The 21106-nt window shown below is 39.8% G+C and overlaps 3 protein-coding genes and 1 long non-coding RNA gene across 5 annotated transcripts; 1 reads left to right on the forward strand and 3 right to left on the reverse strand.

The window, feature by feature from the left end:
* Positions 1-10: 10 nt before the first annotated feature.
* LOC130175489 (uncharacterized) lies at positions 11-938 on the reverse strand. The gene is made up of 4 exons (XR_008828744.1): positions 857-938; positions 502-572; positions 229-369; positions 11-138 (listed from the first exon to the last, which is right to left on the reverse strand). It is a non-coding gene; the product is annotated as an uncharacterized LOC130175489 (long non-coding RNA).
* Positions 939-2367: 1429 nt separating this feature from the next.
* On the reverse strand, positions 2368-4477 carry ppp1r3da (protein phosphatase 1, regulatory subunit 3Da). 2 transcript variants are annotated; one of them, XM_056385195.1, is made up of 2 exons: positions 4272-4477; positions 2368-3919 (listed from the first exon to the last, which is right to left on the reverse strand). In XM_056385195.1, the coding sequence occupies exon 2, from the start codon at positions 3889-3891 to the stop codon at positions 2968-2970; it is 924 nt and encodes a 307-aa protein (XP_056241170.1). In that variant the 5' UTR covers positions 3892-3919; positions 4272-4477; the 3' UTR covers positions 2368-2967. The 2 variants fall into 2 exon arrangements, with proteins under 2 accessions (XP_056241170.1, XP_056241171.1); XM_056385196.1 differs by lacking the exon at positions 4272-4477 and adding an exon at positions 4036-4263.
* A 329-nt stretch (positions 4478-4806) lies between these two features.
* On the forward strand, positions 4807-8519 carry fam217ba (family with sequence similarity 217 member Ba). Its single transcript, XM_056385193.1, has 4 exons — positions 4807-5284; positions 5396-5495; positions 5572-5636; positions 5750-8519. Exons 1-4 carry the CDS (start codon positions 5178-5180, stop codon positions 7176-7178), a joined length of 1701 nt encoding a protein of 566 aa, XP_056241168.1. The 5' UTR covers positions 4807-5177; the 3' UTR covers positions 7179-8519.
* Positions 8520-8659: 140 nt separating this feature from the next.
* ttll9 (tubulin tyrosine ligase-like family, member 9) lies at positions 8660-12793 on the reverse strand. Its single transcript, XM_056385194.1, has 14 exons — positions 12694-12793; positions 12272-12318; positions 12100-12192; positions 11902-12013; positions 11600-11785; positions 11357-11425; positions 11158-11248; positions 11028-11068; positions 10841-10928; positions 10506-10564; positions 10217-10413; positions 9658-9771; positions 9236-9360; positions 8660-9032 (listed from the first exon to the last, which is right to left on the reverse strand). The coding sequence occupies exons 1-14, from the start codon at positions 12706-12708 to the stop codon at positions 8962-8964; spliced, it is 1308 nt and encodes a 435-aa protein (XP_056241169.1). The 5' UTR covers positions 12709-12793; the 3' UTR covers positions 8660-8961.
* Positions 12794-21106: the final 8313 nt, after the last annotated feature.

Here is a 21106-nt window from a genome sequence, read left to right on the forward strand (position 1 = left end):
ACTTATCATCTGGATCAGGCCTTGACATATTACTCCTGACATTCCTTGACCGACACCAGGTAGTTTCAGTTTTTCCCCACATTTGTAGACCACAGTAAGACCCAAACTGGCTGATATGGAATCTTTCTGATCCAAGCACTACATAAACAGTGACATGGTTTCATTAAACCTACAAACATTAGGGAATCATACCATGTTAGTTAGTGAGTGTGCTGGGCCGCATCTTACCCTGCAGACAAGTCTATCCAATTTGGAGAGAAACTGTTTGGAACATTTCATGGGGGTCCCTTCATATATGTCCCTTTGCAAGAATACAGCCAGTGCATGGACATCCCCACTCTTTAACACCTCATCGATGACTTTCTCCAGCTGCGCATGAAAATGGTTAATCATACTTTACTTTTTTACCGTTACAGTACTTCACCAACAAAAAATTAATAATGATTACTTGAAATGACAGTAATGTTGGTAAACTAAATTGTTTAAGGATTGTATTCTCACCTGTGTGTCCTGACCCGGTGCCATTCTTCCTTACGAGGAACAGCTTTACTGCCACTTCGTCTTCAGAATGACTGTAAAGTAAAATTACAATCAACCTGTCAATCTTAACGCCATTTGAACAGGAATTAGCTTTATATAGCTAATTCCTGCTATAGGTGAAGGCTAACATAGCTGACGACCTCATCTCTCCATAATTTAAAGCTACTCCGGGACGGTTAGCTTGACATAACGCTAGCTAAAGTCAGCTCTCCTAGCTAACACTAATTTCCGACCATAACCGTCAGTGGCCACTGAATAACTAAAATCGTTTGACTGGAATTATTTTAAACAGTTTTCAGATTTTAACGTTACTTACTGTACTGTTCTTCTAAATGTATTTACTGTATTGTCAAAATTAGCACAAAACATGACAGAGCATGATACCGAATACGTTTTTGACAGTTTTTCATTGGCCCGGCTCGAAACGCGCGAAGTCTTTACGTTCATCACGCAAGCGCATGGCGGGACACATAACGTACCACAGTCTCCTCTAGTGTCCTTCAAACATGAATGAGCCCCTTAACTTTACAAAACTCACCGGAACCTCTCAATCATCACTTGTTCTGGGAAAGGTGAAACATGTTCTGGTATATTTTACTGTCCAATTCTAGGTCGAATCTTCTATTTTTAAGGCAAGGCGTTTTGTACAACCTTTGAAGTTATTGTTTGATCAGTTATTCGTAATGAAACGACAATATTACCACTTTTATTTCAATGAAATAATCACTTTTTACAGTTTACTATCCACTTCCATCTAACTACCATGCTGAGTTTTAATCTATTGTATTCAGTAGCAGTGTACTTCACAGCTGAATATGAAGTGAATGAATATATTGATGAAATTTGGATTAGATATCTGAATGTAGTTTTTTGCATTGTTTGCTCACATGCGTTATAAGTTTTAATGCTTAAGTAAATTTCCAATTTAGCAAAAAGTGTCCCACTCATAAGGTTGCACTATTGCAGAAGAGATTGGCAGATGAAGTGTGTGATGGGGTGATTTCACTGCAGGTATGTTGACTAGGACCTGTTCAAATGAAAAGAAAACCACTTTAAAATATGACAAAATATAGTACAAAAAAAGGAACATGCCAGCAAAAATGCCATTTAGTTTAAGTTTAATGCTAATTCAAGGGGAAGGAGCTGAAATGTCAGCTTTGTTTTTTTTATACAATAACTCTCAGGCTGAGATTTAGGAGGTTTATCCATGATGATGTAGCTGTGTGAGCACTGAGCAAATCTTTCTCTTGGCTTTTACACAGGCACAAAGGTCAAGTGTGCGGTGGTGACTGTCTAACAGTGGTCAGGATGAAAGAAAAAGGGGGAAGGTCTAATCAAATGAGACCCAATTACATTAGAGAAGCAATGTTAAAATAAAAAAAAAACAAACAAAAAAAACTATTCCTTTACTTTTGTGGCCCAAAACTGTTTGTAGTTTCAGCAGTTAACTATACAAAAATGGCAAAAAAAAGTAATTTATTTGGATCTCTGTGCACATATAAATGTAGTTAAACTACTAATGCAATTGCATGTAGTTCAACGCTCCTCAACACTGGACAAACCTCTATAGTCTAAAGAGAGCTTTACCAAAGAATTGTTCCAATTTACCTCAAATCAGCCAGTATTCCAATTGAGCTGAAAACATTAAAAAAAAAAACACATAATGTTTTAAATATTTTGTTACTAAGGATATGTTCTGAATAGTTTTTCAGACAGGCTGATAAAAGAATGCTACAAGTCACAGAAGGTAGTAAAGGGTAGCTAGAAGACGAGGCAGGGCTTCAGCTTAATACGAATATAAACAATACAAATACATAATAATACAAGTTGAACATTATGTGCAATTTTGCTTTATTGTTTAACAAAATAAGCATTAATTTCTCATTCATTATAAGACATTAAAATTGTATCTATTGCATGGTTTTGACATTTGACAACATTTGACTCAAAAATAAACTCTGAATACAAAGCAAAATGGTTCATCAGCAGACCAAATTCCTGCATTATATAAAACTATTTTCTGTCAAATATGCAGCTGGAAGAAAACAGCGAATTGCTGAATATTTATATCACTCAGTGGGTGTCATCACCATTGGTTGATTCTACATAAAAGTGCATTTTTTTTTATTTAAATAGCAAGGAAAAGTGAATATTACTTTGCTTTTTTTTTTTTAAAGAGAAATCACAAAAGTAAGACTGTGGCACTAAAGTGAGCATCAGGCATTAAGAGCACTAGTGTTTGTAATTTTCGCTCTGCCTAAGTTAACAGTTTACACTGAATCTGACCTGATTCAAAAATTCTTCTTTTAGCATTAGTCTAACATAATGAACATTATATGACAATGCAGTTATACATTTTGTAGCAGGTCTTTGCTGACAACAGTCATAAAGTGCTTCTAAGTGTTTCTTCTATCTTTAGTCAGCATCCTAGATGAAGTGCACCATGCTATCCTCACATTCTTTGGGCACAGTGAGCTTGTAGTTATGGCAAACTAACTTATAATTCTCTCCATCATTGTTGTCCCAGTATTCAGCCCCACAGACTTTGTATTGAATGGCAAACTCTAGCTCTGCTCCTGGCTGCAAGAAAGGAGGAACAGGCAGGTGGAAACGAAATGTATCATAACTGAGTTCGCCCCCTCCCCCTTCCCAGGTCTTGGTGATGGTAGACACCCATGACGCCTTCGTTTCTGTGCAGCTCTTCCACTCTGTAAATGAATAGCGAGCTGTGACGTCCTTCTCAAAGTCCAAATTGATGACCTGGGTGATTCCAATAACACCCAGTTCAAAACACAAGACTCTTTCCAGACACACTTTCTGCTCACGGAGACGATGCAGGAATCCTGGCTGGTCGCCAGGTTGTTGGGAAAAAAACGGCTTCATGTATGGCAAAGAAATCTCCAAATGCCTTCCATCTGCCAACTCAGCACCCATCAACAATCTAAAGGTTACATGATGTGGTACAAAGGGATCCTCTCCAGATTTGAAAAGCCTGATGTCTTCCAGGTCGAGGCCCAAAGAGTCAACAAACCGCACACCGACATTTCTACATTGTTTCTTCTTCTGTGTGGTGGAAGGCAGAGAGTGTGACCGTTGTCGGATGATTGGTTTAGGCGTGGGTTCACAGGAGAGACTGCGGTGGTATTCCTTGTTTCTTAGTGGAGAGACTCTAGAGCTTGGGGGGCGGATTGGAATTGGCTTCTTCACTACATTAGGTCTGTCAGCTTGAAGTATTTCAGTCAAGTTGATAGTCATGCAGGGCCTTGAGACGCTGTTGTAAGAGCTGGACATCTGCTGCTCAGATTGTGAAGAGGGAATCTTTTGGTGTCCAATAAACCACCCTTTATCCATGATCTGCAAGAACTGGTGACCTGCTTGCCTGTAAAGAAAGTTATGAAGCATAATTTATTAGTATTATGTCACATTCATCCCTAAAATGCACTTTAAGCAAATGCATAATGTCCCAGATATAACATTAGTGTACTCCTTTTTTACCTAAAACCGCATGGTGGTGTGCTGCAAATCTAAGAGAACAGCAATTTCGTTGTTGTAAATTTCTCAAGGCAGAAACAGTCACTGCAGGAAAGAGAGTGGGCGTGTACTCTGGGTGTACGTGCCTGGCCTGATTGCATACAGCTTATTTCTCTCTCTCTCTCTCCCTCCCTCTGTCTGAACTGTTGTAGGATTACTGAAATATGCTTCAATAAAATTAGACGCTGACATCATCTCACCATGTAAAGATATGAAGCGTTAGTTACGTCTAAAGCTGCATGGTGAAGCCTGCTTGATCCTCCATTTAAAGTAGTATTTATTAGAGCTGCGCGTTTCCGTGCGTCATAGAGTCTCCGCTATTGGCCGCAATCACATCATATGATCTGTAATCAGAAGCCACCTTCATGACTGTCCAGCACGTATATGTTTGTAGCGTGCTCTCGATGGAGATCTGCTAACATGCGCGTAGCAAGTAGGAAGCTGCTAACTGACCAGAACATGACTGACGTCGCGTGGGAGATAGAGTAACTCAAAATGAACAGTTACTGTTGTGCGCATTATTTTTAGCTTCTTTCTTCGAACACAGACGTGACTTTTCCCCTCACCGTACCAACTGTTTATAAGTAGTAAGTGAACTCATCAGAGAGCGTTTGCGTATTTCATTTGAAAGAGCGAATGGCATGTCTGCACTTCAAGTCCCATGATGCACCTCTGATGCTCACTTCGAGACTTCGACGCAAGCTGCGAGCCAGTCAGAGCAGCAGGTAAACAAACCAATCTGACTGGGACGGCGAGCCAAACAAAGCGTATGCGGTGTTTGTCCGTCTTGAATTTTTAATGGCGAGAAAGATGACAGTCGAAGAACAGATACGTCTGCTGTCAACAATACATTAAAGTACTCGCTCAATTGTTATTCAAACAACGAGGCGGGTCGACGACAAACACAAGGACGAGTTTAACCTGCAGTGAAGAACCGACTGTCGACATCTGCGCATGATGCATTGCAGCACTTTTGAGAAAATGGGTGTTTTTAGCCTCATTCTCAGAATAGAGTATCTGATCCGAGATGTCGGTTGGGTTCTTTAGCTACCGTATCATTTCATTGTGCAGAACTCAAAACAACATCCCCCCTGGCGACCTGCAACATGGGGCCCATAATGCAGGAGCGCACAGCATCCACGACACTGAAACGCGTCGTTTCCAAAGAGAAGATTCGGGTAAAAAATACTGAAAATAGCGGACCAGTACCCAGGTATGCCTGATTTTTACAGTGAATACGTTTAAGATGAAATTGAACTTGTCATGTTTTGTCTCAGACATTGGTTCGAGACGAGCCTGACAAACCGATATCATGTTTCCACAGTTCAAAGAAAGGTAACAAGATGAAGAAAGCAGTGGGGCAACTGAAAAATGGCCCAGCAGGACCAGGTCAGGATAAGGACACAGTGACAACAATGCAGAAGGTGAGTGAATGGCAAAGTAGTAAAGCTAAAGAGAGACATTCTTCATAAAACTAACGATTTCTGCATTGTTGTACAGGGTGCACAGTCAAAAGGTGGTAGGGTCAAATCTGGCACTACACGGAATACAAGCAAACTCTCCAGGTATGTGTGAAGAAGGGTGCACATTCTCACTGAATGCTTTTAATTCAAGTAGGCTACAGTAAATCCCCAAATCCCCCAACAGCTTTTCCTTACACGTGTCTTTCTCTTTACAGCCCTGAAGAAGAAGGGGATTTGAGACCTCAATTCCGCAAACCCTCATCTGTGCAGAGGAAAGAGGAAAAGCAAGAAAATCAGCGGATGTCACAATGCAGCAACGAGCTACTGCCGAATCGTGGGGGGATGGGAAAAAATCGGCGAGCCCTCTCCCTGCCTCTCTCCCCAATATCAGGGCTACGACACATGCCAGCACACCCCCTAACACACTCCCCAGCCCCCACCCCAGAGGCACTACAGCAGCACTACAACCAGAAGGATGATGACACTGACAGTGCCAGTGATCTGTCAGATTCTGAGAGGCTGCCTGTGCTGCCCTCTCCCTGTACCCCCTGCACCCCTCCTCACCTCAACCTCCGGGCCGAGGTCATCAACACTAATGACTTTCCCCCAGACTTCCCAGGACCCCATGGGAATCTGGGTGATGACGATGAGAGTGAAAAACCCATCTATAGTTACCAAGACTTTCTGCCTCCTCCCTTCAACAGCTGGAGTCTGAGACAGCTGGCAGTGTTCCTTCATACAGAAGGCCGTGGCGCCCCCCGGCCCAAGCCTGTAGGGCCCTTAGAGAAGTACCTGGAGAGGTTGCTGCAGCTGGAGTGGCTCCAGATCCAAACAGTGCAAGCGGAGAGCAGCCGTCCGCCTGGGAGTCGTCCAAGGCCACAGGGTTTCCCCTCTGCTACAACAGCTCACCCACCCAGACCTCACACAGCTCCACCATCCCGACTCAACTCCCCTAAAGGGCTGCGCCAAAGCCAGAGAGCCTTCCCATTTGCACCTGTCAATAACCCCCCATCACCTGCCTCAACTCAGCACCACCTCTCCAGATTTCCAGTTTGCCCTCACTGTCACATTCGCTACCCGATGTGCAATGGAAGCTGCTCTGCCTATGCCTACCAACGCCACTCACGGCTTAGCCCACTGCTGGAGCGCAGAGCCAGACCTGGGGCGCCAGCGAAGCGGAGCAGCAGTGAGACCCGAGCACCCTCCACAGAAGGTAGGAGCCCAGGTGGACAAGGCGGGGGTGGAGGAGGAGCCCAGACCCCGGTTAGTCCATCAGCTGGAAGGAGTCATATCAGGCACATGCAGGCTGCAGGCAATGCCCGAAAGCAACCCCCAGAATCTAACCCAAACTGTAGAGGTCAGGTGAGGAAAAGCCGTGTCAGAGCTAACTCTGAGACAGATGTTAAAAAGGAGTCTGGTGGCATTAAAACAGCCGGTGTAGAGAAACGTGTTTTTGCTGCAAGTAAGAGAGAGGTCATCACCTCCAAGAGAGTGGAGAAGGACTGGCAGAGGACAGAGGCAGGAGGGCAGGCCTCTAAAACTGCCATGAAAAGAGCTGCTAAAGAGCCGCAGTCGCTCTCCAAAGCAACGCTTAGTAGTAAGCAGAATGGCAAAACAAAAAATGTGCACTTTGTTGCAAAGTAACCCCTATAGACCTTCAGCTTAGTGCTTTACTGAGCGGTTACTTGGGAGCTTGAACCTATGCTTGCTTTCTGTGTAATCTGTGTAATACTAACATGTCCTAACTGTCGTACAGCAGTCTAAATCAGTCAGTGTACAGCCTTGAAAACTGTCAGAAATTGAGCAGGTAGACTAGAGATAAAATAACATATATCACACCTAAATAGGACAGAATTATACACTCTGCATTTCATTTAAAATGTACAGTAATTATATAGTCAGACTGTGTTTTGACAGAAGATTCGTCATGAACAGAAACACTACTAGGACTCTAACAACACAGCTTCTCTGTATTAAACTGAACTCTTGCACTGCAACACTGCATCTCTTAGTGTGCTACTAATGTTGAAGTAGGCAGAAAATAAGCATCCATTGTACTGTCGGACATCTTTCAGCATAAGTAATCCATGGTGAAGTTTAATACATCATTACATTTTAGTCATCAGATACAACTGTAGCCGTTACTAGTGGAGTTGATGTAGGAATGTATTTGTTTTCAAAGCTCTTACTTTACTTGATGTTGCTTTTTATCTTTTCTTTGGTGCCTCATGTTTTAAGACACGTGTTCAGTTAAAGCATTTTTGGCTGAAAAGAAGGAGGTGCAATAAGTGGTAGTGTACTCAGTAATGTCATTTATTCCAGATATATTTGTGCAATGGATTTACATTTTTGGTTACAAGGGCTTTTCATGTTTGAACAGCTTGAATTGTAGTATGATAATAAACTGTATTTTGCATAGAGCTGAGCTCTTTATATCATTGAAGATGGTGTAATGTTTGCTAAGAATGTAAATGCATATTTTTCCAAATTTTATATCATAGTTATATTTATGAAAATGTTGTGGCTGACATGTATTCATCATTGTCATTGTTATGTTTAAATTATCATGCACAAAAAGAAAACATTTAGTAAAAGAGCTGAATGTAACTTTATGTCTACTGATGCTGTACCATTGGTCATTCAGTGGAATTTCAACACATCATAGCTGTTGGGCTTTAACAACATTTAAAGTCTGCAGAACACTGTGTTTACATTAGTGTCTTATGTGTTTCTTGTGATGTACTATGTGCAAATGATTCATGAAAACACTTCATCAATGTAAATGATGTGATATGTATTCAGATTGCACCTCTTTACTTAATATTCATGTAAAGTATCAAAGCCATAGATAAGGGGCCAGGAGTGGCAATGTTATTATTTATGTGTACACTATGTTGACAGGCACGCAGAAAGATTGTGGTATGTATTTTCTCAATGTTGAATGCAAGTATTTGTAAGGCATAGAAATAAATGTTTTGCACACAAGGAACATTATCTGTTGGTCATTCTCAGGAGCACCTTAAGAGAATTTACAGAACTCACAACTGTCTTTATTACTGACGCACTGCTAAAATCCCAAGCATAACTAGCTAGACTCATGGTCATTAAATCATGCAAACTACTGCATTAACTAGCAAAACACTTTGATGCCAGCATATTTCTCTTTGAAGAAGCAATTAAATATGACAAGGTTTGCAGTAGTTTTAAGAAAATGTCTTTTTCATTACATTGCATATTGAGATTTTAACAAAGGTTGGATCATCACAGAAACTAATTAAGCAAGTATAGCTAATGTTTAAAAAAAAAAAAAAAAACTATGTTAACTGGAGCCTGTCTACTCCCAAAAACACACACCTACAAGCTGCCATTATGACAAAGTTTTGCACACCAACTACTAGGGTACAGGATGTAGTAATCAGGAGCGTGATTACATCTTCTTCTGGCCTGGAAATGGTTTTAGTAGTCGGCGAAGCTGCTTCTCTCTGTCGTTCACACACCCTGCAACAAAGAACAAGCATATATTTCTAGTAATTAGTAATACTAGTCATGATAAAGGCTTTTCCACATATCCACACGATCAAATACCATAGTCTTAACTGCATGTATACTTAAGGATATTTGTCAGAACTTTACATGCACTTTTTTTATCTTGAAAACAGGGGCTTTTGTTTCCTCAAAAAAAGTTTTCCCAGTTTGATTACCTAAATGTGTGTTGGCAGTGAAACATGAACTGCCAAATGTTTCTAGGTTGACATCCTCTCTATAGACTGGCCCATCGTTCCACATCAGATCATAGCCACCCACTCTTTTCTCCTTGCCCGTCAGCCTAATGAGGAAAAACAAAGTTAATTAGAACCCAGCAGCAGTGTGAAAGAGAGAGAAAAGAGGAACTCATCTTTTTGTTGATTACCATTCACCTTGTGATCTGAGGAGAATTGTTTATTGTTGCTATTGTTATAAAGTTTTTCTTAAAGGTCTTTCACTTTCAAATAAGCCATAAATGAGCTCCAAAGATTAGGCTTCCAAATTTTTACAAATGAGTGAATAACAATAAAGAATGTGATGTCTATAATGAATAGAGACACAGACAAAGTTAAACACTTGGTGAGAAAGAGGCCTTTACCTTCCCTCCATATCAACAACATTCAAAGTGTCTTCCAGCAGTCTGCACTTCATCTCGTAATCCTCTTGACTACTGGGCGTGTGTGACGGAGAGGCATTCACCTCAATTAACCAGCTGCAAAGAGATTGAAGGTGATAACATTCACCAAACATTTACAAACCCCTTTCAGCTGGCATTAGACCGATCAACGAGAAGTATGATAAAAGATTGTATGTTAGGTGTTAAGTGAATGAATGTTACAATGTATGCAATGGAGACAAACACTGTCATTAGTGTGTGTGTTATTTACAGCGGGATTATTGCACACCTGTCAGTTTTTCGGATATGCTGTGGAGAGTTATCTTTCATACATGGTTGTTTGTGGCAGATTTACAGCTTTGTTTTGAAGCATCCATGATGGCAAGTCACGTAATGTGTGATGTGTTTGCTTGTCTGTGCATGTGCTTCTCTCTGCTTATTTGTGAGCATGCATGCCCTAGTGGTGCATGTTTACAAGTGAAAATGTGTACTGAGTGATGCTCCTTATTGACTTGTGTACACGATATGCGTGAGCACTTACGGTTTGAGGTTCTGATCCAGTAGAATGTCATACCCGTAGAGCTCAAAGCAGTGTTTGTCATTTATAATGACCTTTTGTACACTCTGTAGACTGCGAACAAAGATGTTATCCATCTCTTTAAACAGGGTTTCTACCATCTCTCTACCATGTTTGGCAGTCAGGTATCTTCGAAGCTGCTGCATCTGCCACTTACACCCCTATAAAACAATGCAGCAAAAAAAGAAGAGCTAGAATTAGTTAAATATAACACAATCTATCACCTATTCTTTGAGGTTCTTGAATTACACACCTTTTCAGGATCATAGTCAGGTGCTGTCTTTTGAACAGCCACATTGGTGAGATGCATATCTGAGAAGAAGCACTAAGGAGAATTTGGGAACTTAAATGATGCAATCATGCCTTCCGCAGGGATGTGGATGAAAGCGACAAAATTAGGAATAACAGCCTCAGAAATTAGGTCAAACTGGGCTATTTAAAACTGACTTTGCTTGAATATTTCATTAGACAAAGGCTCAACTTGTTAAGGGAATTGTTGGTACTAAAAAATCTGAATCAAACTATCACATAGTGTTACAACACTCAAATAAATGGTGACAAAATGTTACAACACCAAAAAACAGATACACTTGTCATCAATACTGCTAAGAGAGAAGCGGGTGCTTGAGAAGCGGCCAAAGCCATCTCGATACAGCCAGGCCTTCAAGGGAACATACTGAAACACACATGCACACAAGCACACGTAGTCATATATGCAAGCAGAGAAAAATACAATCTGTATGAAATATTGTTATTTACAATGTTGGGTACGTACTGATGTAACCAGCACATAGACCCTCAGATCAAATTTCCTGCCTGTGAAGATAAAATAAAAATACTACAACATTTGACAAATGTCCAGAATGAGATTTACAATAACATGCATTTTCTATTCAGTTTATTACCATTAATTAGGTAGGGGTTCTCGATGTAGCGTTGTGCCACATAGCTTTCCACTTGAGCTGCATCCTTCTGTTCCTCTGAGCGGGTGCCATCCTGTGGGAGAACACTATCATCTATCTGAATATGTGTGTGTGTGAGTGTGTGTGTGTTATAATCACTTATTTTTGCACCCAATTCCTTGATGAAATCAGTACACATTACCTTCTTCCAATCCATGATGTCTTTCAGTTTCCTGAACAAGAAAATGCCTTTCCCTTGAGATTTTGCAACCTAAATAAAGATACCAGTTAATTCTCGTGACTTTAAGTTCAATTAGGTGCAAACTCAATTTTAGTTACTCAGATATCTGGGGTCAGGTAAATAAAGATCATTAAAGATAATAACAATTATTATTATTATTATTATTATTGCACATTATTACATCTGTAGTGTACTTTAGCTAACCGGCTTCATGATCCATGTGCTGCCAGGGCTCCTTTTGAACTCCTCTACGAACAGATGATACTCACTGGGCAGTGCAAAGGTGCAGGGGAAAAAATCACATTTGGAAGCCTCCATGAGGCCAATGTCCCTCTCAAGATTTTTCCTGTATCTTTTGAGGTTTTTCACCATGAGGTTTTTGCGAGTCAGCTGTAACATAAAACAAAGACAGAAAAATACTACATGACTGTTGATTTGAATGATCTATGTTTATTCCTGTTAAAATCACCAGTTTCTTGTTGCATGCTAGATTAATGCTACCTCACCTCATAATGGTTGCGAAAGTGGTTTATCCTTACATGTTCCTCCATGTAAGAATGATCAAAATTCTCCCTGAGCCAGCCCACATCACACCAATTGAAATCCCATTCTCCATCACTGTGAGAAAGACAATAGATAAAATATACAAGTCAGTAAATTAAATAAAGATGCTGGTGTGATGACAAACGGACAACACTACTCACTCTTTGACTTCAACCCAGCCTGGTCTTTGGCGCAGGACATCCTGTATGGTGTTGAGTAGGCCACATTTGTAACGCACACAACTTCTTCCCTCCCTGAGGAGTCATTGCAACAATATAATTGTTAGCAGTACTTTTTAATAACTGTTCACAGCCAACTTAAAACAACACTCACCGCTCCTCGTTTTTGCCACAGTCATATGAACCTTTGTATCCAGATGTCTGCAAAGGCGAAGAAAGCAAACCAAGGTTCAAACCCAATGATCTGAAGTACACAGTATATTTTTTTCTCAGTTAGCATCTCCTCTGGCTTCCTTATTACTAGCTAAGTTTACAAGCCAACACTAACCTAGCCCCAGTTTGTGCCTCTAATGTATGAAGTTACCTTTACATTCAACTAACCTACTTGGAACTAATTCTTTCAACCAGATAGAGTTTAGCACAACCACGAACAGAGGTCTTCTTATCATGAACTTAGATACAGAATTCGGCTAGCACGAGCTAAATGAACCTCTATCACTTCCACATATATTACCATGACACAGAAAGCCTTTCTGTGTCAATATATAAAATGTGCGCACAAAGCTTTCCCTTTACCTTATACTTTGACATTATGGTGGTTACTGCAGTTGAATTAAGATAAAAGATAAGTAAATGTGTTTAGCAACAGGCTGCTAAGTTAGAATGAGCAGTGGTGTTTGACAACAAACGTTGCCATGGTAACTATGGCGCTGCCGACGGGGGGAAATAGTTCTAGTGTTCTTTCCGTCGTATATAAAGGTTTTCAACACGCGTTTAGGTGTGTAAAAACCTAAATAAAACTAATGTAAATAAATATAACCTCTAATACAACACTCATGCAATGAGTAGCCTACTACATGCGTGAGGCTGTTTTTGTTTGTAGGTTTTTTTGAAACTGAGTGGTGGTGACAGTGTAGGCCTAAGGTCACAATATTAATGAGATGGAGAAGCTACAAAGGAAACACACACAAATATTAATGTAGCAGTTTGAGAAAGATTACCCAGTCTGCAAGTCCTTTTTTGAGGTCAGTTTTTCTTTGACTTTGCTGGTTTGTTCACACACATCATCAACTTTCAACTTTACAATCAAATATACCACTTGGTGGCGCTAAAACCTTGAGTAGGATGATGCCTCTACTTGCAGCAAATGTCTATTCATTCCCTTGATTGATATTAAATGTTTCTTTCAGCATTAATCTGCAATTAACATGTCAAATTATTTACATATGTGTATGATCTATCACAACATATTATCAGTACATATGTGACTGGAAGCTAAACTTGGTAGGCTTAAAGTAAAAACTGAGGTAAAACCTTAAAAAGTTTTCACTTTGGAAAAGCAAAGAAATCAGCAATTTAATCACTTCTGGGATTTTTATTCCACCATCTAATATAGAATGTGATATTCTGACATAACTAAATTATCTAATGGTAATGGTAAAATCATTAAAATTGTTGTATTGTTATTTAAAGACAAACGAGTCCCACCAATCATATAATAATACACACTATTAGCATTTTTCAACAACACCAATGTCAATGGATTCATGTTGTAAACATTGAACTTTCTGTATGACTTTACATGACAAAACATGCCCTAGGGACAAATGGCCCAGTGATTGCACATAGTGATTCACCATGACAACAAGATTATGGAAGAAAACTGTCTGGAGTGGAGAAAGCTGGATCATACTTCGAGACAAGTCAAGTCAAGTCAAGCAGAACTTTATTTGTCTCCAGAGGGGCAAGTGGTTCTGCAGCAGTAATAACACGACATACAGAACACACAAGACAATGAATTACTATATAATAAATGATAAAGTACTACTACGATTAATAGCTATGGTTGGGTGGTCAAACTGATATTATCTTTTTCTACTGGAGTTTAGCAGTGAAGTGGCTGAGGGTATGAGGAAGTGTTTTGTAGCTGTTGGTTTCAGTTGGGTGCAGCAGGTAGGTGCTGTCAGACAGAGTGGATTCAGCTTTCTTTAACAACAGTTTGTTATATAACTCAGACAGACTAGTTAACTACCTGTGATACTGTTCCAGACCTTCATCAGCTTTGTTAGCACATTTATTTCATTTCAGACTGATATATTGCGTATTTACAGATAAAAGTGGAAATCAACTCAATAAAATATTGTTGATTGGAGTCATCAGGGAAGTGTCAACATGGAGCCAGCTTTCAGACAAAGAAGGTGCTGTTGTTTTTTTTTTTTACACATCATATTGGTGTTATAATCAAAGTACTTGTATGACTCAAAGAATACTCGAAATTTTTTCTTAGTGTTGACAGGGCTGGAGTCATTATGTCTAAAATCAATACACATGTCTTTGGTCTTTGTCACATTTAATTCCAAAAAGTGTTCTTGACACCATCTTGAAAAAGGACTGCACAGGACCATGGGGCACTTCCATAGCATTATAACAGCTCAATCTATAACTAATTCATAAAAAACTTTGACATTTATTGTTTTAAACTCCTTGTTGTCAGACTGTAAGAGGAGCGTTCACCTGACTCGAGTCAAATGCAGTGAAAAGCTACAATAGCTACTTGTCTCTCAGCCACCCACCACTAATCAAACAATCAACTCTATGTTAAAATCTGACATAAATAGACAGATCAGGCTCAAATTTAAATTGAATATTGATGTATGACTTGGACAGCTACCAAAGTGTCCACAGTAGTGAAGAACATAGTCCAGGCCTCTCAGCAGTGTGTAATAGGAGTCTCAAAACCTCCTACCATGCAGATAAGCTGTAAAATCAAATGCCTTATTTGGCATTTAATGTAAATAACATATATTACAAAACATGACATGTGGTTAGAAGAACAGTTTTTCTTGGAAGTGCTTTCATAGGAGTTTCTGTATTATTTTAAATGATAGCAGAGATTAATAACAGACAAGAAAATCTAGTGAAATGTGGCAGTGTTCATATCATATTTCATATCCAAAACAGCTGGCTGTACGATGACATCAGTTTTCTTTCAAATGTCATCAACATCATCTACTTAGGTAAGAATACTGGTAGTCTGTATGTGTTAACTGATGATTATTCAAATAGATATATAGAAGTGAGATCGTATTTGGCTGAACCCACTTAGTAAGAAGGCAATGTAGATAGTGACAAAACGGATTAAATTTGTGCTTGAACATGCAAAGGAGCCTAAGGCCTGCGACCATCTGACCATCTACTAAGCTAAATGTTTTCATTTTTCAGCTGCGCAGGAAGAACTTTTCAGACAACCACAAATACCCTTATTTTCAAACACAATGTCAATGTCAATACTCAAATTATTGAACTAGCTCCACAAAAGTTGCCATGTCTTCAATCAAAGTTAGCCCTTTTACCAGGAGTTTCCATTTACATCACCACCGCAACATTACCTATGCTGTTTTTAAGTTAAGTGCTTCAAAATCCAGGATCTGCAAAACTTTATTTCTTAAGCCCTAATATTTGGTTAAACCATATACGTTTGTAAGTCTGAAGTAGTAGCTGTGGGTATTATGCTTATGATTTTGGCTAACCACTTGTTTTCGTCTTTTTGCAACATGAAAAACAGCTCAATGATGACCACGATCTTGGAATGGAAATTGTTTTTGAGGATCAACCCATGGGTTTGTCTCTTTTAAACATATAGCCCATGTTTTCTATGGATCTACAGTGGAATTCCAACTTCATTGTCCAATTTAGATTGTCATTTTAAATTTAGTTTTTTTTTCTTTGACAGGCTCTCTTTAACTGGCTTAGTTTTACAATGCAGATATTACCACAATGTGGGTTTTGCATAAATCTCAGTACCACCACTCACTGCGTAGTATCTTGCAGGTCATATAATTTCCAGTGGCTGGCAGTCATCAGTCCTGGTAAACCATATCCCTCTCAACAGCAACCACAAAGCGGTTGGATGTGGGATCCAGGCGCATCAGCTGTTACTCATAAGGTAAGCATCTTGCTGACTTTAGTGTGATAATCCTCATGCTGGAATGATGATCTTCTTGGTGGAAAAATTCAGCTCGGCCATATATCTTTCTGTAGCGTCTTGTTACCCTCTGCTTGCCCTTCTCCACGTGTAGCGGAAACATCTCTACTATGTCACTGATTCAGGTCAATGAAGCAAAGGGAAGAAAAGGGTAAAGCTTTGAAGCATGACAGGGTTAGAGCAGCAATGGGCCTCAGTCAATATGCGCCATCTGTGCACTGAAACCTGCCAGGAAGAGGCATAGTTTGAAGTCAAATTTGCTATTGTGATATGACCGACTGTCTCTGCTGTGCATGTCATCAATCTTTACACATAACGATAGAAGAACAATCAATCAATGCCGCCAGGATTTAAAAAAGTAAACGTGATCAGCCAGGAAGTGATTGTCTTCATGGCAGGTTTCTGTCAGTGTCTGTGTGCAGAGGTGTCCTCTTATTGCTTATTGTCTGATCAGATCTGTTCCACTGATACAGAGAGTAATGAAGAGCAGGTAGAGTGGCTTTTGTCTATATTGAAAAAAGTTTTTACGTTATCAGTGGTTCTACATTACGATTGAAATCCGCTTCCTTTCTGTGCTTGATTTTCTTACCCTTATCAGATGTGTAGAACCATTTTACATCATCGTTCCTCATATTCATCTCAACAGGCTCACATATCTGCAGCCTCTGAGATGTTAATGCCATCTGTTTATTGTTTCTCCGCTCCCTACCTCAGTAGCTCCACTGCACTCCAGAGGTAATGAGTTTGCAAATCTCTAGGCTTTGCACACCCAAAATATTTTCTCATAAAACATAAGAGGAGGCCAAGTAAAACAACAAAGTGGCAGCATACATTATGGTATGTCTGCCAGTTAAGCCGAGAATACATTATGAAGAGTTTCTCTCTGCTGACTAGATCAAGGCAGCTATAATACATTTTGGCAAGCAGAAGTTAAACATAAAGTACTTAATGTGAAACCATATGTCTGTCTTCTTGGAGTAAAGCAGGGAGAAAAGCAGAGGGAAGAAAAAAAAAAAGCTAAGATTCTGTAGAATTATAGCAATCTGGGAAACACCAGAAATTGGGAATATTTGGTAGGTCCTACTGAACACAAGGAAAACAATCTAAGTACTAAAATGTGTTTAATAACACAATGCAAATTAAGTGAGAAAGATTTAATTAAATGAGGCCTGCTATTGGGCTTCACACCCACAATTAGTCTTTATTACCTTGACGAGCTATGCCAAAATAAGGCATCCAAGGAAAGTTTATACTATGCAGTTATAGTTCTCACTGCACAATAAGTTTAAATTACCACCCACAATCATATGAACTCATGCTGCAACATCAAATTTACCAGACCAGGTTGTAAGAGGTCCTTCACAGAAAAACCCAAATGATACCTTGAAAGCATGCATGCATCATGTGACCACTTAACCACATGCAGTCAACTTTAGGAGAAAGAAAACAGAATATGGTCTTCATTTATCTGGAATTCTCTCTGTTTCCCAGCTTGGGGATCGTGCCAGAGAATTGGGGTATGGCACAAAACCCTAGCCTTGGGGAATTTGGGAAGGAGCCAGAGGGCAGTCATGAGTCAAACAGATTTAGGTTTACTGGATGCCTTTGTAGGAAAGTACAAATCTAGCACACTTACTGTATGTAACCCAGAGAGGGGAAGGGTAAACGGTACGGGAGACCTCGGATCATCAGGCCAAAGCATCTCAATAAAAGTCTCTATCAATGAAGGTATATATTTGTTTCATGTAGGTGCATTTGTTTTCATTTATTTTTCTGAATATGCCAGTTCCTCTGAGTATGTATGAGTGTGCATTCATCAGACCCAGAGGGAGACAATCATCCTTTATTCTAAATACTTACATTCATCAGTTTACCTTTGAAGAGTTATTTCCACAAATGATGGGCGAAACATGACAGGCTGATGTGAGTATTACAGAAAATGTAAACAGATTAACAGCTTTCCACTATGTTCCTCTATGTTTTCATATGATTGTCTGGTGGTTGATAGTAATGATTGCCCCAGGAGGCATCACAAAGAGAACAGAAGTTTGAGGCTGAGTGAGGTAGGTTTGTTTTTGTAGCAGTGATCTGAGCAGAGCTGTAGGTACACTTTCATGAAGTCTCCTGCTGCCCCCCTTTTTTTTTTTCTCAGTTTTCCTGTGTGCACTTCTCCTTCAAATTCCTACAGGTGTTCCTGTTTAGCTCCCACGAAATACCTCATGCAGCCTAACGCTCTGCAGAGGTTTGATTGACAAACAGAATGGATTAATTAAACCAAGATGAATTAAATTACAGAGATTTTTTTGAGTGAAATACTGTTAAATCTGTCCATTATTATTGTTGCATCTGATCCTCTTATCTCACCACAGTAAATACCCCTTTGAGAATTTGAGTTGTGATGGCTTCGGTGCCAGGAGCAGGGCAGGGCATAATCCTCACTGAAATCTGATTGGCATTGGCATATTATACTTGGTTGCAAATCCTTCACTGACTGCTTGACGTCTACGTCTCTCACATCACCAGACACTTCTCTTGGTGATGCACTGCCAGGCCACACCTGCAGCCATGACTTAATTTCCCTTGTTTTGGGACTTTCAATCTGACATTCTGTAGGAGAAACACATGGTGAATTTGATTGAAGCAAACACCTTGCTTGCTTTGGCTGCATATTCAAGGTCATTGTCCTGCGGTACCACCTGCACCTCGTCCATGTCCGACAGATGAGGTATGCCTTGGATTATGAGCCAGTCTTTTTTCCCCCCATTCTTCATTACTGGAACAGGTTGATCTTCGTCTCATCTCATCTTTGGCTCGTAGGATTCTTGTGATGTTTTTGGCACAGTCCGGACTGTAGTCTTGATCTGTGGGACAGGTGGTCCAAATATGTCATCCACTGTACTGGTCTTCTATAGTCTAGCGGGTCAATTGCAACTGCTGACTCATTGTTTCTTACTTCAACAGTGGACCTAAAATTATTTTAGTGAGTTAACATCTAGTACTTTGGCTGATTCTGATTTTTCAGCATCTTGTTGTCCAGCTTTACCAACATTGACATTTCTTTAGTCCTCATGTAGACAGACAACGACAGAACTCAACACTACCAGAATCAACTTCAGGAGCTACTTGGTTGCACCGGATGTATGTCAGTCAGCCTTGTTGTGACAACATGAGTGTTTACGAACTACAGATTTACACGTCACTAAATTAAATCAGGTTAAACCACACAAACTACCAGAGATTAGATGTTAAAGAAAATGTACACCTTGTAACTGCCAGGTGTCATTTATATGTAGCTAGAGTAACTGACAAAGCTAACATTAGTTTGCTAATAACATTTTGACCCACATGACTGAAGGGGAAATGAGGTAATATGGAATACGGTTCTTAATCAAAATGCTATTTCTATAATGTCAATAAACTGAGAAGATTTTATTTCACAAAAATAACAAAATATACCTCATAGAGAACTGCTACTAATGTTAGCTAGACTAAATAATGTCAGCTAGTGATATTTCCCACTCAATCTAAACTGTATTTAAATAATGTTAACTCTGAAACATATTTCTTTATGTATGCAAATATGAATAAAACATACACATGATTTCCAGTTAAGCTTAATATTATTTCCTGCCAAGAAACTGACATTTTGGAAGTTCTGTTATAGCTCATTGTACAATGACTTTCTGTTTGCATAATTACTTGAGTTTACATGATTGCTTGATCTTATAATGTTTCCTAGCAACTGATTTTACTTATTATTATTAGCTCACACACTGCAGAAGATTTTATTTCATTTATTTATTCTAGTTTGAATCTAGTCGTTTCTAAGAACTTAAGGACTTTACACATAAATTTAGTTATGGATTATGAGGGGCTGGTGCCACCCAGACCCTCTGCTAACTCCTCTCTGCGTAAGGTAATCAGAGAAGCAGACCTGCACAAGACGCACTTGAGCAATCAATCATACACTTACATTATGAGTACCTATGCAAAACAGAGAGTACATATACAAGAAAGAGAGAAGTATATACACACAACTGAGTTTATGTTCTCATCTGGACCCAATGAAAAATTACAGTCTCACTAAAAGTCAACATACTTTTACAAAACAGGCCCACAATTCAAGAAACAATTATAATAAATGCCACATCAACGAAGTGATATCCTCTGAAACCAAAATAATATGAGCAGAAATATCGCCTCAGTAATGCACTCAATGCACACAATTACTGAAACTACACATATTACCTAAAATCATTACCTGTAATTACTTACAATTTGTCAACCATGCACAAATTAAAACACTAACTAGAAACATATTCTTGTAAATTCTATGACTTGACATAGGCTTTCCATCTCCCTAAAACAGAGAAAGCTGTAGAGGGGAAACAAAATGCCTTGATGGCAGCAGCACTGCGTGTAGATAGCTTTGAGTTAGATTCCCCGAGATCCAGATTATAAACTTTAAAACAGTAACTCTGAACATTTTAACCAACAGATGTTGCTAGTGATCATTCCAACCTTGCTGCCCCTAATTCCCTGATGCGCAGGGTAGATGGGGGTTCATCTTAGGCCCAGGCAGCCGCCAGGCTTGCAATAGACTGAGCTGTAGACGCAGTACCTCATCTTTGACTTGCCTGTGATTAGGTATTTGCATATTATCATTTTGGAATGTCCAAACTGATTATAGGCTATTTATTAAGGCTGGTGGTACAACCCAAGCGCAGACACACCAGCAGGCAGGTACAGACAATAAGTTACTAGATGCAGGTAGAAGGTCCATAGGAAAACGCATGGGAATGTAAGCAGATGATCTGACCAGGAGCTGGTGGAAATACTTGGGAAGAGGGTCAGTGTTTGCCGTCTCAGGAACAGGCTCGACGTTGGCCAATTCAGGAACGCCTCGGGAACAGGTGGGATGTTGGCCAAGATGGAACACATGAGATGTCAGCGGGGAACCCCAATGCAGGAACAAGTGAGACAATGACAGGGACGCCAGGGACC

The sequence above is a fragment of the Seriola aureovittata genome, chromosome 9 (genome assembly GCF_021018895.1).
Source record: "Seriola aureovittata isolate HTS-2021-v1 ecotype China chromosome 9, ASM2101889v1, whole genome shotgun sequence".
Taxonomy (NCBI): domain Eukaryota; kingdom Metazoa; phylum Chordata; class Actinopteri; order Carangiformes; family Carangidae; genus Seriola; species Seriola aureovittata.

What these genes read in the sequence shown, in the direction of transcription:
- ppp1r3da (XM_056385195.1), bottom strand. Translation starts at nt 3,891, where the DNA reads ATGGATAAAGGGTGGTTTATTGGACACCAAAAGATTCCCTCTTCACAA.
- fam217ba (XM_056385193.1), top strand. Translation starts at nt 5,178, where the DNA reads ATGGGGCCCATAATGCAGGAGCGCACAGCATCCACGACACTGAAACGC. An exon ending in AATAGCGGACCAGTACCCAG is followed by an intron (nt 5,285 to 5,395) that starts GTATGCCTGATT and finishes ATGTTTCCACAG; the next exon opens with TTCAAAGAAAGGTAACAAGA. An exon ending in AATACAAGCAAACTCTCCAG is followed by an intron (nt 5,637 to 5,749) that starts GTATGTGTGAAG and finishes TTCTCTTTACAG; the next exon opens with CCCTGAAGAAGAAGGGGATT.
- ttll9 (XM_056385194.1), bottom strand. An exon ending in GGCTGGGTTGAAGTCAAAGA is followed by an intron (nt 12,014 to 12,099) that starts GTGAGTAGTGTT and finishes TCTTTCTCACAG; the next exon opens with TGATGGAGAATGGGATTTCA. An exon ending in GTTGTTGATATGGAGGGAAG is followed by an intron (nt 9,361 to 9,657) that starts GTAAAGGCCTCT and finishes TTTCCTCATTAG; the next exon opens with GCTGACGGGCAAGGAGAAAA.